This window comes from Sander vitreus, chromosome 11 (assembly GCF_031162955.1).
Source record: "Sander vitreus isolate 19-12246 chromosome 11, sanVit1, whole genome shotgun sequence".
NCBI lineage: Eukaryota > Metazoa > Chordata > Actinopteri > Perciformes > Percidae > Sander > Sander vitreus.
Window position 1 is genome coordinate 3,612,575 of NC_135865.1, and position 12,762 is coordinate 3,625,336.

Here is a 12,762-nt window from a genome sequence, read left to right on the forward strand (position 1 = left end):
TCGAGCCAGACCGCTCACATGACGAAAAAAGTGACAGTTGTTTAACAGAAAACACTGAAGCATTTGACACTGTAAAGAGTCCGTTGCAGGCCGAACTATTGGATGATGTAGAAAGCCAGACATTACAGTGTGAGGGTCAGATTGATGAATCGAATGTTGAAGTGGCCAATGAATCAGAAGAGATCAATACCATTGACATGTTAAATACACCAGCCTCTCCAAAAGAAGCTACTGAAATTGGGTCCTCTCTCGAGCAGAACCACAGTACTGATGAATCAGCTGTTGCAGAAGATCCTGAACATGAAAACATTCAAGATGATCAGCGGAGTGAGACACAGCGACTGCCTGAACCCAGCAAAGACAAGTCTGAGGATAATGATTCATCTCAACCCACCCTGCAGGGGAGCGATGAAGACAACGGTGAAGATGACGAAGGCCTGTCTTTTGATTTCGATGACATGGATGTCGAGGCGGCTTTAGCAACAAGTCTCCCTAAAAATCCGGAACAGGAAGAAAATGAGGAGGGAGTTGAAGTAATGTCGCGTGAAAGCAGCAATGGAATTTCAGTCCAAAGTAAAACTGAGTCAAATGAAAAATCACAAGAAGAGCCAGTTGAAAGAAATGACGAGACGTGTACGGTTGATGGCGGTAACGAGGTAGATAAACCAGATACTGTGACTCGAGACAACCAAAACTCTTTGGCTCATGAGGACAACACGTCTGAAAAGGGGGAACATGGGGAAAATGTGTGCGGAAAGCAGAAACCCATGCCTGGGGAAGAAGCAGGTGTAGCAGATGAGCCCAGGCACATTATAGAGGAAGGAAAGGTTTTGAATATTGGGGAGTTGGGTGGTGTTGCAGAGGACATTAACCAAGCGATGTCTCTACCCATAGAGGAAGGGTTAGATGCCAGTAAGCATGAGTTGCAGGGTGAAAATTTGGAATTACCAAAGCATGTAGAACAAGTGGCCAGCAACAAAGAGCCACAGCAGACAGGGAAAGATGTGAAGAAAAACAGCAAGAAAGGGAAAGGCAAGGGCAAGGAGGAGTGCAAGATGTCTTAGCTTATAGATGGTATATAGTATAGATATATATTATTAGATCTGCTCTCTACTAGTCTTTGCTTAGCTTAGTTTACAAAGTGGTCAACTAAATATGTGCAGAACCTCACAGCACTTTGATTATTTCCCAAATGAATATTGGTGTAAGTTTGTATATTATTTTAATTAAATTCATCCAACAGTCTAAGGTCCAAACATAAATTTTCATTGCGGTCATATGTGCAAAAAATAGTTTGTGGAGATGAGGATGTAAACTGCTTGGTAGATTTTTTTTTTTTCTTCTATTGGACAATACTGCACTTGCTATATCAGGTAACATTATTTTGTTATTGATGCACATTGATCATGCTGCTTGTTATGTGTCATGGGTAATATTACTCTGCACCTGTATCACACATTTTTCTCATGCTACAATTCCAAGATCTCATTGATTTATTCATTTCATAGGTTCAAAATAAAAAAACAGATGTTAATTGGTAATTCTCATTAAGGCCCAGTCCACACGAATACGGGTATTTCCGTATCCTGTCCACACAAGCACAAAAAAAGATTTCTGTCCAAATATAAATGCAAAAACAGTTGAAGTGCTGTCAAGAGCATGCCAAACCAACAGGCGGCAATATGACCCTAACCGTAAAGCCATGTCAGCCAATCAGAGGCCTCAAAAAAGCTATTACTGTAAGGCTGCACCAACGCCTCTGTTTCTCAATATAGTGGAAGAGTAACTGTACATTTATGCGTAAGCATGTAAAAAGTCAGTGTTAGCAAGGTAAGAACAGCACTATTTTGGCCATGTCTGCCATTGCGCGAAATGTTGCCTCATTTGTGACACCACAGACGATGCACACAGATGTTTTTCTTTTCAGAAGCTCTGTTTTAAGTGACCTATGTGTGTGGACGGAAGGCCAAAACGAATAGAAAAGGCTATGCTTAAAAAAAATACCTGTGTTTGTGTGGACAAGGCCTAAAACCAGCAAACAATTGTTACATGTTCTAGCTGTAATGTTGATGGTTACAATGAAAAATGTTTGGAGACCCTGTTCTGTTATCTGGGATTAATACAGCTGTCGTTTGTCTTAAACAAAACCATTTCCATCTACAAGAATGAAATGTATGATAAATGTATATTTGCATTTTGTTGCACCTAATGGAAAAGGTGAATGTGGTGTGTCCACACTGAAATGCCAATAAATCCTGCTGTTACCAATTTAAAATGTTGATCGAAATGCATTTTTTAGGGAATATTCTTAAATGACATAATGAAAGTCGATGTGTCAGCGCTTGGCAGGAAGTTTTACTACCATCATTTTTCACTCAGCACATTTACAGATATTAACTATACTTATTATACCTTATTGTGTGGATGTAGCCCAACCGGCTGTGTGCTCTTGCATTGACCCTCTTCTCCACAGTTCTGTGTGCATGCTAACATTTCCCCTCACACTCGCTCCATCACTCCCCCATGGATGCCTGCTCTGTTGCATGCATCAACCTCCCACTCTGACCCAGCCCCTCTCCCACCATCTCCTTGGCTCCTCCTACCCCTGGTATGTTAATTTGTTATTATTTTGAAGATGGACAGTAGCAATTATGATTGTTGCTTGTAATGGCGTTGTATTATGGCTTTGTGATGCATGCCGTTCCATTTGAATGAATGATATGTGACCAAGACTCAGGTCAAATGTCTTCTCAAACATGCGTTTTTTTTTTTATCTTGTAGAGATTCGCCTGAGGAAACTGGTGGATGAGCGTGAAAAAATGATCGAGCAGGTGGGTCCGTGATCTGACACAGTGATGTGACGGTCGGTAATGGTAACTCGTGAATAAACTGTAGTCTCTCAGGGAAAATTTAAATCGGAAGCAAAATAGCAAGTCAAAGGAGAACTCGCATACGTCAAGATGAATTGTTACTTAGTAACAGACAGACTACAGTATATTACAATCATAGCGGGCTGTTGTGATGATGTTTGTACCATTACTAGTACAAATTGGAGGTGCCTACAGGTGTTAAGTCTGAAAGTTGCAAATGTCTTTTAAAAGAGTTTAAGAGAAACAGCAGTACATGTTCTTATTGTCAACAAATCCCATGAAAAGACCCAAAACCAACAATGAATTGATGCTACTAAGTATTTTCTGTGCATATCTTCTTCCTCTCTGCTATAGCGCTTCATTGTTGTCCCAACAACAACTTAAACACATCACTGAATCACACTGTGAGTGAGTGACACGTTCCTTCATCACCATGAAAACACACACACACACACACACACATTGAGTGTATTTAGACTCAATCCCACACACACCGTCCTGCTGCTGGAAATACTAGAGTACACACTATCAATCCGCAGCTGAAAATAGTCCCCAACCAATGCACTATTTATTCCTGTTTGAGCAAAGTTTGCTAAAAACTACAGTAACCACCTGCTTTAGGAAATGACTGAGCCTTTTTTTTTTTTAAAGAAACTATATATTTGTGCACTGTTTATAAATATGAATGTCTTCAGTTGGAACCAATGTGCTTGGGATTGTGCCACAGGCAGGGTCGGGTACCCCGAAAGTATCAAGAGATGGTATTTTCATTGGATTTGACGACCGTAAGAAAAACGTAGAATAATGCCTTTTCCCTTTTAAAAGACAATTGCAATATATTCTATCATGACGTCATGTTATATACTTTCAGTGACCTACAGAAATGGGGAAAATGACCAACATTACAGTTTAACATCCACACAAACAAATCTCAACTGAGAACCTGTGAATTCCTCAGCTGATGTGTTATGTGTTATGGCTCCAATTCCAGGTAAAGAAGCTAAAGTCCCAGCTGGATCAGAAGACACCGAAGAATGGCACAGAGAACAGTTCAAGCCCAGATGGTGAAATACTTGAAAACGGCAATGATCCAAACATTATAGAACTGCAGAGTATGTAAACATGTGCATGAAAACCAACCAGTAGCTACAGTTTGCTGTTTCTGTGTCTCCGACAACTCAAGAATGTTTGCTTTTGCTAAATTCTTTCCAGGAGATGCAAACAGGCAAATAAGTGACTTTAAGTTCAAACTTGTGAAGGCAGAGCAAGAAGTCACTGCTTTGGAACAAAATGTAAGTTGAGCAAAATTCATAGCATACTTTTTTTTTTTTTTTTTTAAACATGAATATTCTCACCTAAGAAGTTGATATGTTCTTGGTTTCCAGGTAACCAGACTTGAGGGTCAGGTGACGCGCTACAAGTCTGCAGCAGAGAACGCAGAGAAAGTGGAGGACGAGCTGAAGGCAGAGAAACGCAAACTACAGAGAGAGGTAGAGTGCTGTTCTCCTTGCGCCGCGCTGCTTACAAGCTAGCCCATTGAACCGCCTCGGTTTTAATTGCGATATATATTCTCTCTCTTTCCATTTGACTCAATAGTTGCGCTCAGCACTGGACAAGATCGATGAACTCGAGTCAAACAACAGCCACCTATCTAAAAGACTGGATAAGATGAAGACTAGTCGTGGCATGGCACAGACTCCATAGGAACGGCCCCACACATCAACTCCACCTTCTGTGTCCAAAACTGGCTCATCTCTTGGAAGAAGGAAAAAAAAAAAAAAAAAGATTTTGGGTTTCTCTTTTATCTGCCTGATAGCAACCTTAAGAAAAAGAACAAAAAAAACAAACAAACAAGAATCTTAGTTATCATATCCACAGAGTAGAACACCAACAAGCAATGTGCCATTTCTTTGTCTGTTTTATGTCTGATGAGAATTCTTCGTAGCGTTATGCACACACCCAGAAAGTACATGAAGTGGGGAGTGGGATGTTTGTGCACCTTGTGACTTTGGTTGAACCTCTGCACTGCTCTGCTAAAGGGGGAATAGGCCACACGGAGAGTCCCGGGATGGAACGGCACTCTCTGTTGTCCTGTGTAGCGAGACTCCTTCTGCTGCCTCTCACCAAGATTCAAGATATTTCCTTGTCTTGCTCACACAGAGTACAGAGAAATTCAAGAAAAGGCCGATCCCGGTGCAGGGAACAGTACCAAGACTGTCAACCTGCGGAGAAGACAGGAGTGCTTTGTGTGTGTGTGTGTGTGTGTGTGTGTGTGTGTGTGTGTGTGTGTGTTGTGAATGAACGAGCAAAATTAAGTGTATTTTCCTCCTTTGCATCCAAAGCCAAACTATTTTTAAAGATGTAAATGTTTGAGTGTTTGTCACTTGTGGTAAAAAAAAAAACAAAAAAAACTGAACAAGACAAAAAGGGTTGCTCTGGGTTAACGGAGCAGCCACAAACGGGTCTTTGGTGTTTTTTGCCCCCAACGTCTCCTCCCAGGCAGCGCGGCAATGGTTATGTTTAGGGTTAGGGTTATCTGCCTGGAAGGCAAAAAAACACCATCGAGCCCACAAACACAATATAATCATCACAGTGAAAATGTCACCAGCTTTCAATAGTAGGCCCTTTATGTAGCCAGCAGCCTGCTGCAGGTTATTGAATGTCGAACAGCTCGACTCACAGCGTGTAACCGTCCTTCTGCTACCATCCAGTCATATCTGAGCTTCTTTCTGCTTCATATAGTCAGTCACTGGTTGGCTCTTGTGCACACACACTGTAATTGCTGAGACTTCTTGAGGAAATGGGACAGCGGGGACTCAAAGCGGTGTTGGCAGGAGATACTGAACACTGGGGAGACGCTGCTTCACTGTTTACAAAGCTTTCAAATGTCTGTAAGGAAACATAAAGAACTGTAATCTTTGTGCAATAAAAGTTCAAGCCATATTGGTAACTGCACATGTGCATTAAGTCCTGGCATTATGAATCTTTATTATGTAGCATGCTTTATTCTCCAAATGTTTTGACCATTTCCTCCATCAGGGCCATGTTGGAGGCTAAGCGTGACAGTTCCTTCTTCACCTTTTGAGACAGCAGTTTGGAAAGCTCAGGAACAAGCGGGTAAGTGAGGAGACCTCGAGCTGAGATTGTGTCAATATCTGCGGTTGTTTCCCATTTCCTTACACAGTCAGTCCATCTGTTAGTTACTGTAAGTACAGCAGCATATTGCTGCCACTGTGACCAACAGAGGATTGATCCTGGTCTGTCCAAGTCATTTTTTGTGACAATCAGTGAAGTTGGAGAAACAGCTAGCTACCTGATGTGATCCTTACCTAGCTACTGGGCATGTGCAACTGCCAACAAAGATGTTACAGCAGTGAGATGTCTCACTCTGTAGCTAAAACAGAGACCTGAACACAGGGTGAAAAGAGGAGCTGCAGCAATGTGCAGTACAACAAAAATATGGTGTTTTTTGAAAATTAAACCAGTAAACCTATTTTGGTACAATCTCAAATTACAATTATGAACCTGAAAATGAGCATAATATGGGCACTTTAAACAAGCTAAAGACCGTGGTTATGAACTGCTGGAGTTTTATTTGCATTTTTTCCTACTCAATATTCAAAAGACATTGCGTCCAAGCCACAGATATCTGAACAGTTTAAATTTATACAGATGAAAAAAAAACTAAAACTGACATTAGGCCAACAATAAATCAACATACATATTTGTTCAGTATGCCTCAAACATGACATCAAATCATGAAATTCATTCAAACAATTCAAGTATAATGGTTTCTAAGTCAAATAATATTCTTCAAACATGCCTCACTTGTATGGGACAGAAACACATCCTTTAACCTTTTCTTCTCTTAAAGAGTTTAAGAGTAGTTGAATCCCACCACTGTTGCGTAATTTGGAGAGATTGACTGAGTGTATTTATTACATGGATTGGATTATGTTAATCTGTCAGTGTATTTGTGAGTGAATGTTTGTGTGAGAGTGCAGAGTGTGTTGTGTCTAGCTTTATTCACACGCGTGTGCGCGCAAACTGATCTAATGAAGTGGCGTATGTATGACACGCCAATTGGTATGCCGTTATTGGTGTGTTCTGAAGACGCACACTCGCTTTTCAGCGTGTTTATCAACGCCGTTTGGCCTCCATTGACTTACATTACCTTGCGTTTGCATGTGAATTGACGCCATAGCGAGTAGTATGAAAGGGCGAAAATCCCGTCGGGGTGGTGGATGGGTAAAAATTAGGACACCCATGCTAAAGTTGACTAAAAAGAGGAATAAAAAAAATCATCTTCAGGAAATTGATCTTAATGCCTTAATTAAAAAAAATGAGGAAAAATCCAATCTTTAAGGACACCAATTTTCTTTGTGAATGAATAATGTATCGTAAATAAATAAATGTTCATCCTTAAAATACAGGGGGCATAAGTCAGTACACACCTATGTCAAATTCCCATAGAGGCAGGGAGATGTTTATTTTTAAAGGCCAGTTATTTCATGGATCCAGGATACTATGATCCTGATAAAGTTCCTTTGGCCTTTGGAATTAAAATAGCCCCTCATCATCACATACCCTTCATCATACCTAGAGATTAACATGGTTTTATTTCAGTTAGCTGAATGGCTGGTTTGATTTGCATTGAGAGATGATCTTATGGAAAGTACCCCATGCCAATCTCTAGGTATGGTGAAGGGTATGTGATGATGTGGGGCTATTTTAAGACCTTCTCCAGATCCTTCAGGTTTTGGGGCTGTTGCTGGGCAATATGGACTTTCAGCTCCCTCCAAAGATTTTCTATTTGGTTCAAGTCTGGAGACTGGCTAGGCCACTACAGGACCTTGAGATGCTTCTTACGGAGCCACTCCTTAGTTGCCCTGGCTGTGTGTTTCGGGTCGTTGTCATGCTGGAAGACCCAGCCACGACCCATCTTCAATGCTCTTACTGAGGGAAGGAGGTTGTTGGCCAAGCTCTCGCGATACATGGCCCCATCCATCCTCAATACGGTGCAGTCGTCCTGTCCTCTTTGCAGAAAAGCATCCCCAAAGAATGATGTTTTCACCTCCATGCTTCACGGTTGGGATGGTGTTCTTGGGGTTGTACTCATCCTTCTTCTTCCTCCAAACACGGCGAGTGGAGTTTAGACCAAAGAGCTCTATTTTTGTCTCATCAGACCACATGACCTTCTCCCATTCCTCCTCTGGATCATCCAGATGGTCATTGGCATTGGCAAACTTCAGACGGGCCTGGACATGCGCTGGCTTGAGCAGGGGGACCTTGCGTGCGCTGCAGGATTTTAATCCATGACGGCGTAGTGTGTTACTATTGGTTTTTCCTCGAGACTGTGGTCCCACCTCTCTTCAGGTCATTGACCAGGTCCTGCCGTGTAGTACTGGGCTGATCCCTCACCCTCACGAGGTGAGATCTTGCATGGAGCCCAAGACCGAGGGAGATTGATCGTCATCTTGAACTTCTTCCATTTTCTAATAATTGCGCCAACAGTTGGTGCCTTCTCACCAAGCTGCTTGCCTATTGTCCTGTAGCCCATCCCAGCCTTGTGCAGGTCTACAGTTTTATCCCTGATGTCCTTACACAGCTCTCTGGTCTTGGCCATTGTGGAGAGGTTGGAGTCTGTTTGTTTGAGTGTGTGGACAGGTGTCTTTTATACAGGTAACAAGTTCAAACAGGTGCAGTTAATACAGGTAATGAGTGGAGAACAGGAGGGCTTCTTAAAGAAAAACTAACAGGTCTGTGAGAGCCGGAATTCTTATTGGTTGGTAGGTGATCAAATACTTATGTCATGCAATAAAATGCAAATTAATTCTTTAAAAATCATACAATGTGATTTTCTGGATTTGTTTTAGATTCCGTCTCTCACAGTTGAAGAGTACCTATGATAAAAATTACAGACCTCTACATGCTTTGTAAGTAGGAAAACCTGCAAAACCGGCAGTTTATCAAATACTTGTTTTCCCCACTATATGTATGTGTATATGTGTGTGTGTGTATGTATGTATGTATGTGTGTATATATATATATAGCGCTGTAATGGCGACAGGCAGCAACAGAGTGTAGAGTGAGAGTGTTGTCTTTTAACGTTTAACCTGGTTTTAGCGTCCTTACTAACCTGGATTTTTAACTGATCTGCATGTGACGGTCATAACAATAACTCACCTTAGTTTGATGGGATGTTTTATCCCTTTTACACTCTTATGCAAACTTTTGGGTGTACTCTGCGAACAAAAAGAGCCCCCCCGCCCAATATACCCGCGAGTTTCTCCTGTTCCTGCGTAACTCCGATGCGGGAATCGTGGATTCCCAGGCGGCTCTTCCACCAGAGATCATCCGGTCGGCAGCCCCCGCAGAGAACCAGAGTTGGGCACCCAGGACAGGAGTGAGGAAAAGGGGGAGACACGGCAGCGGCGTACGGCAAAGATTGAAGCGACAAGGCCATCGTCGGATACCTCTTCCTTCAATTATCCTCGCCAATGTCCTGTCCCTTCGAAATAAAGTGGACGAGCTTCAGGCAAAAGTAAAGTTCCTTTCAGAATACAGATCCGCCTGTCTCCTCGCCTTGACAGAGACGTGGCTCAAAGATCAGGATCCACTCTCTGATTTTGAGTTGGACTGTTTTGGGGAACCAGTCCATCTTGACAGAGACTCCACAGTGACGGGAAAATCACTTGGTGGAGGCTTATGTCTTTATATAAACAAGAAATGGTGCAATACGGTGATTGTCAGAGAAAAACTGCATACTCCTGATGTAGAACTTTTGTCTGTATCTCTACACCCCTTCTATCTGCCCAGGGAATTCCCACAGATATTTGTAACACTTGTATATATTCACTCGAAGGCTAATGCCGACCTAGCGACTCGGGCTATGGTGAAGTGTGTGCAGCGGCTTCAGGGGATTTCACCTGAAGCACCAAACTTCATCATGGGCGATTTTAATAACTGTAAGCCAGGGAGGTCCCTGTGTAATTTTGATCAATATGTCACCTGTGCAACACGATGGACCAAAAGGCTGGACCTCTGTTATGGATCCGTCAAAGGTGCTTATAATTCCTACAGCAGAGCTCCACTTAGTATGTCCGATCACAACTCTGTTTATTTGGTTCCGTCCTACAAACCGGTACTGAAAAGAAACAAGCCGAAACGAAAGTTGGTTCCGGTTTGGTCAGATGACTCAATCCAGTGTCTACAGGAATGCTACTGCTGTACTGATTGGGATCTATTTAAAAATGAATGTAAGGATATTGATGAGCTTACAGAGACTGTCTCCGCATACATCACCTTCTGTGTGATTCACTCATTTCCATATATCCAAATAATAAACCGTGGGTCTCCAAATCAGTTAAAAGCATAATTAATCAACGAAATATTAGCTTCAACCAAGGTAACATGACTCAATATAGAGTATTTCAAAAACAAGCTAAAAAGGAACTTAAGCTTGCAAAACTTAACTATAAAGACAAAGTTGAGAACATGCTGAGCACAGGCAACTGACATCCTGCATGGGAGGGAGTGAAAGCCATGATGGAGAGGCAGTCTAAGAAGTGTCCGATTTCCCTCAATGGCATGTCAGACCGTGCCCTCTCAAATGAACTGAACACTTTCTATAATCGTTTTAATACTTATGACTTTAGTGAGGAGTTGTCAGTCTTTAATAACGTTGCCCCTGGGCAGAGCAATGTCCAGGCTGACAGAAACAAGGTCCTGACACTCTTCAGAGGTGTTAAGGAAAGGAAAAGTCCTGGCCCTGACGGCATTGGAGGCCGTATATTAAAGAACTGTGCTGAACAGCTGGCAGACATTTTTTGTTTTATTTTCAAAATGTCCTCACATCTCCACACCGTTCCTAACCTTTGGAAAGACTCAATTATTGTCCCGGTGCCTAAAAATAAGGCTCCAGAGTCTTTTAATGACTTTAGGCCTGTGGCACTCACGTCCCTTATTATGAAGACGTTAGAGAAGATCGTGAAAGACGAACTTTTGAACTCCGTACAGGATCTACTAGACCTGCTTCAATTCGCCTACAGACCAAAACGGGGAGTAGAAGATGCAGCATGTACTCTTTTTAACTTGATCTATACCCATCTTGAGGGTGCAAAGAGCTTTGTGCGGCTGCTTTTTATTGATTTTTCTTCAGCCTTTAATTGCATTCAGCCGCATATTTTGGCAGGGATCTTAAAGAATACTTTAAATATTGATCCTAGTCTTATCTGTTGGCTGATGAACTTTTTAACTGACAGGTCTCAACGCGTGAGAGTGAATAGCATCTTATCCGATGTTCTCTTTTCCTCCACCGGTTCCCCCCAGGGCTGCATCCTCTCCGCAATGTTATTTGTTTTATATACAAATGCATGCCAAAGCCAGCACACCAGGCGTCATATCATTAAGTTTGCTGACGACTCGGTAATAGTGTCGACTACTACGACCCTGAGTATAGCACTACCTTAAATGATTTTACAGAGTGGTTCAAGTCGTCTTTTATGAAGATTAACGCGGCAAAAACTAAAGAAATGCTGATCGACTTTAGGAAGAATCCCTCCACCCTCTCTCCCACCCTTATTAACGATCAAGCTATCTAATAATACCTCGGTATTATAACAGACGACAAACTCACCTTCGAGCCTCAAGTTGACGCCGTCTGTAAAAAATCACACCAGCGCATGTTTTTTTATCGTAAACTTCGCAATTTTAATGTCGATAAGACCTTTATTTTGGATGTTTTATTGTTGTTTTATTGAAACTATTCTTTCTTTTGCCCTTGTGAGCTGTCCCTCTTAAAAACAAAAACAGCCTGCAATACATAACTAAAGTGTGTGGCAAAATTTCCCCCAACTCTCTGACTGACTTCAAATCACTTCATGAGACAAAGACCTTGTCTCCAGTCAGTCCTGGCTGATATAAGCCCCCCCCCGAACAGCTACTTCATGTTGTTGCCGTCTGGCCGCAGATTCTGTCTGCCTAAATGCAGGACAAACGGACACAAAAACTCTTTTGTTCCTGCTGCTATAGGGTTTGTTAATAATTCAATGTGAGACGTGGACTTCTGTGTAGTGTGTATCTATTTTGTGGCCTCTATTGATAGTGTCTGTTGTTTGTATAGCTTATGTGTTGTTTGTGTTGCATTCTATTGCTGCACAACAAATTACCCCTCAGGGATAATAAAGACTCCTTGACCTTGCTGCAGCTCCTCTTTTCACCCTGTGTTCAGGTCTCTGTTTTAGATACAGAGTGACTTCTGTAAGATCTTTGTTGTCAGTCGCACATGCTCAGTAGCTAGGTAAGGATTACATGAGCTAGCTAGCTGTTTCTCCAACTTCGGCCTGTACAAGGCAGGATTAGCCGGGAGACTTCTTCTAAACGAGGGCACACTTTGTGTGGAATACCTGCAGAACAGGGACATGGAAGTAGTTCTATACAATTTATTTTGTAGATTAAGGTGAATTTGTGTGTGTTAGTGTGTATAGTCGTTTTAGCTTTCTTGATTCTCTTTCTACGTCCTGACTCAGCTTTACACTTAGATATTGCTTTAGCTACCGTAATAGCATCTGGATTAGCACATGAAAAAAAACCTCCTACCCATTTAATGAACATCAATAATTACAAAACAGCATTTCCTTCCTTCACCCCTATTGAACTCTTTAAAATTCATACAAATGTGCTGAAAAGGAAACGCTGGTTTCGGAAATTGTTCTCTTTTAGGCCTCAGATTACCTTGAGGGTTGTGTTTTGTACAAATAAGTAAGTAAAAAAAACTATTTGTTTAGAGTAGATTGAAAATCCATATGCTGTGAACACTTTATTTATTATTGCTACCATCCCCCCTGTTGAGACATGACAGGGCTCATGACTCAATAACGCATCATATATA

General features: G+C 41.8%; 1 protein-coding gene across 1 annotated transcript in view; it reads left to right on the forward strand.

The window, feature by feature from the left end:
- lrrfip1a (leucine rich repeat (in FLII) interacting protein 1a) overlaps positions 1 to 4,717 on the forward strand; it is a 61,012-nt gene extending 56,295 nt beyond the window's left edge. The window contains 5 exon segments of the mRNA XM_078263088.1: positions 2,782 to 2,831; positions 3,862 to 3,982; positions 4,083 to 4,162; positions 4,256 to 4,360; positions 4,467 to 4,717. Coding sequence (XP_078119214.1) covers positions 2,782 to 2,831; positions 3,862 to 3,982; positions 4,083 to 4,162; positions 4,256 to 4,360; positions 4,467 to 4,574 — 464 coding nt within the window. The 3' untranslated portion in view covers positions 4,575 to 4,717.
- Positions 4,718 to 12,762: the final 8,045 nt, after the last annotated feature.